The sequence below is a fragment of the Mastomys coucha genome, unplaced genomic scaffold (assembly GCF_008632895.1).
Source record: "Mastomys coucha isolate ucsf_1 unplaced genomic scaffold, UCSF_Mcou_1 pScaffold3, whole genome shotgun sequence".
Classification (NCBI taxonomy): domain Eukaryota; kingdom Metazoa; phylum Chordata; class Mammalia; order Rodentia; family Muridae; genus Mastomys; species Mastomys coucha.
Window position 1 is genome coordinate 43,106,149 of NW_022196909.1, and position 799 is coordinate 43,106,947.

The following is a 799-nucleotide window of genomic DNA, read 5'->3' on the forward strand; positions in this document are numbered from 1 at the left end:
TCTCCTCTCTCCCTCTCTCTCTCTTCCCCCTCTCTCCCTCTCCCCTCCCCTTCCCCCCTCTCCTCCCCCCACTGTCTTACAAACCCTGGTGCCTCCTTTAGAGCCATTATACCATTATTAAACCTAATGAGGTCTCACACAGCACCTTTGCATTACTTCTTTGTCATCGCAACAGTGGAGCCACCTACAGGACAGACACTTTGGGGGGGCAGGTGGAGGAAGCTCGCCAGCTCCATCTCTGTGTTGAGAGAGAGTTCCGTCACAGGAATGAGGAGATGGCCCAGGCTGTGCAGAAGCAGCAGGAGCTGCTGGAGCGCCTGAGGGAGGAGAGTGCGGCCAAGGACCGGCTGGCTCTGGAGCTGCACATGGCTGAGGGTCTTCTGCAGCTCTGCTTTCTCCACCTTGAATCCTTCCAGAAGACCCTCAGCCATGTGCAGCTCCAGAGCCAGCCTGTCCTTGGCTGCAGGAGGCGCTGGGCAAAAAGGAGGAGTCGGAGCAGCAACTGATCCTGGAGCTGGAGGATCTTCGCAAGCAGCTGCAGCAGGCTGCCCGGGAGCTGCTCGCTCTGAAGGAGGAGAACTCCGTCTTGTGGAGCCAGAAGGACACTTTCTCTAATGAAGCAAAAGAAAGAGAAGCTGCCCTGCAGAAGGAGGTGGAATCTCTTACCAGAGACCAGTCGGAGTCCAAGAAGCAGTCTGAGAAGGACCGTGCCACCCTGCTCTCTCAGATGTGCGTCTTGGAGTCCGAGTTGGAGGACCAGCTTGTGCAGCACCGGGGCTGTGCCCAGCTGGCTGAGGAA

The 799-nt window shown here is 57.7% G+C and overlaps 2 protein-coding genes across 3 annotated transcripts in view; one reads left to right on the forward strand and one right to left on the reverse strand.

Moving 5' to 3' along the window:
- The window catches only part of Agpat3 (1-acylglycerol-3-phosphate O-acyltransferase 3), a 91,194-nt gene that overhangs the window by 76,077 nt on the left and 14,318 nt on the right, over window positions 1–799 (reverse strand). The window lies entirely within an intron of this gene.
- LOC116074422 (pericentrin-like) overlaps window positions 276–799 on the forward strand; it is a 3,494-nt gene continuing 2,970 nt past the window's right edge. Inside the window, 2 exon segments of the mRNA XM_031346999.1 lie at window positions 276–330; window positions 417–799. The exon segment at window positions 417–799 is cut by the window's right edge and continues 169 nt beyond it. Coding sequence (XP_031202859.1) covers window positions 276–330; window positions 417–799 — 438 coding nt within the window.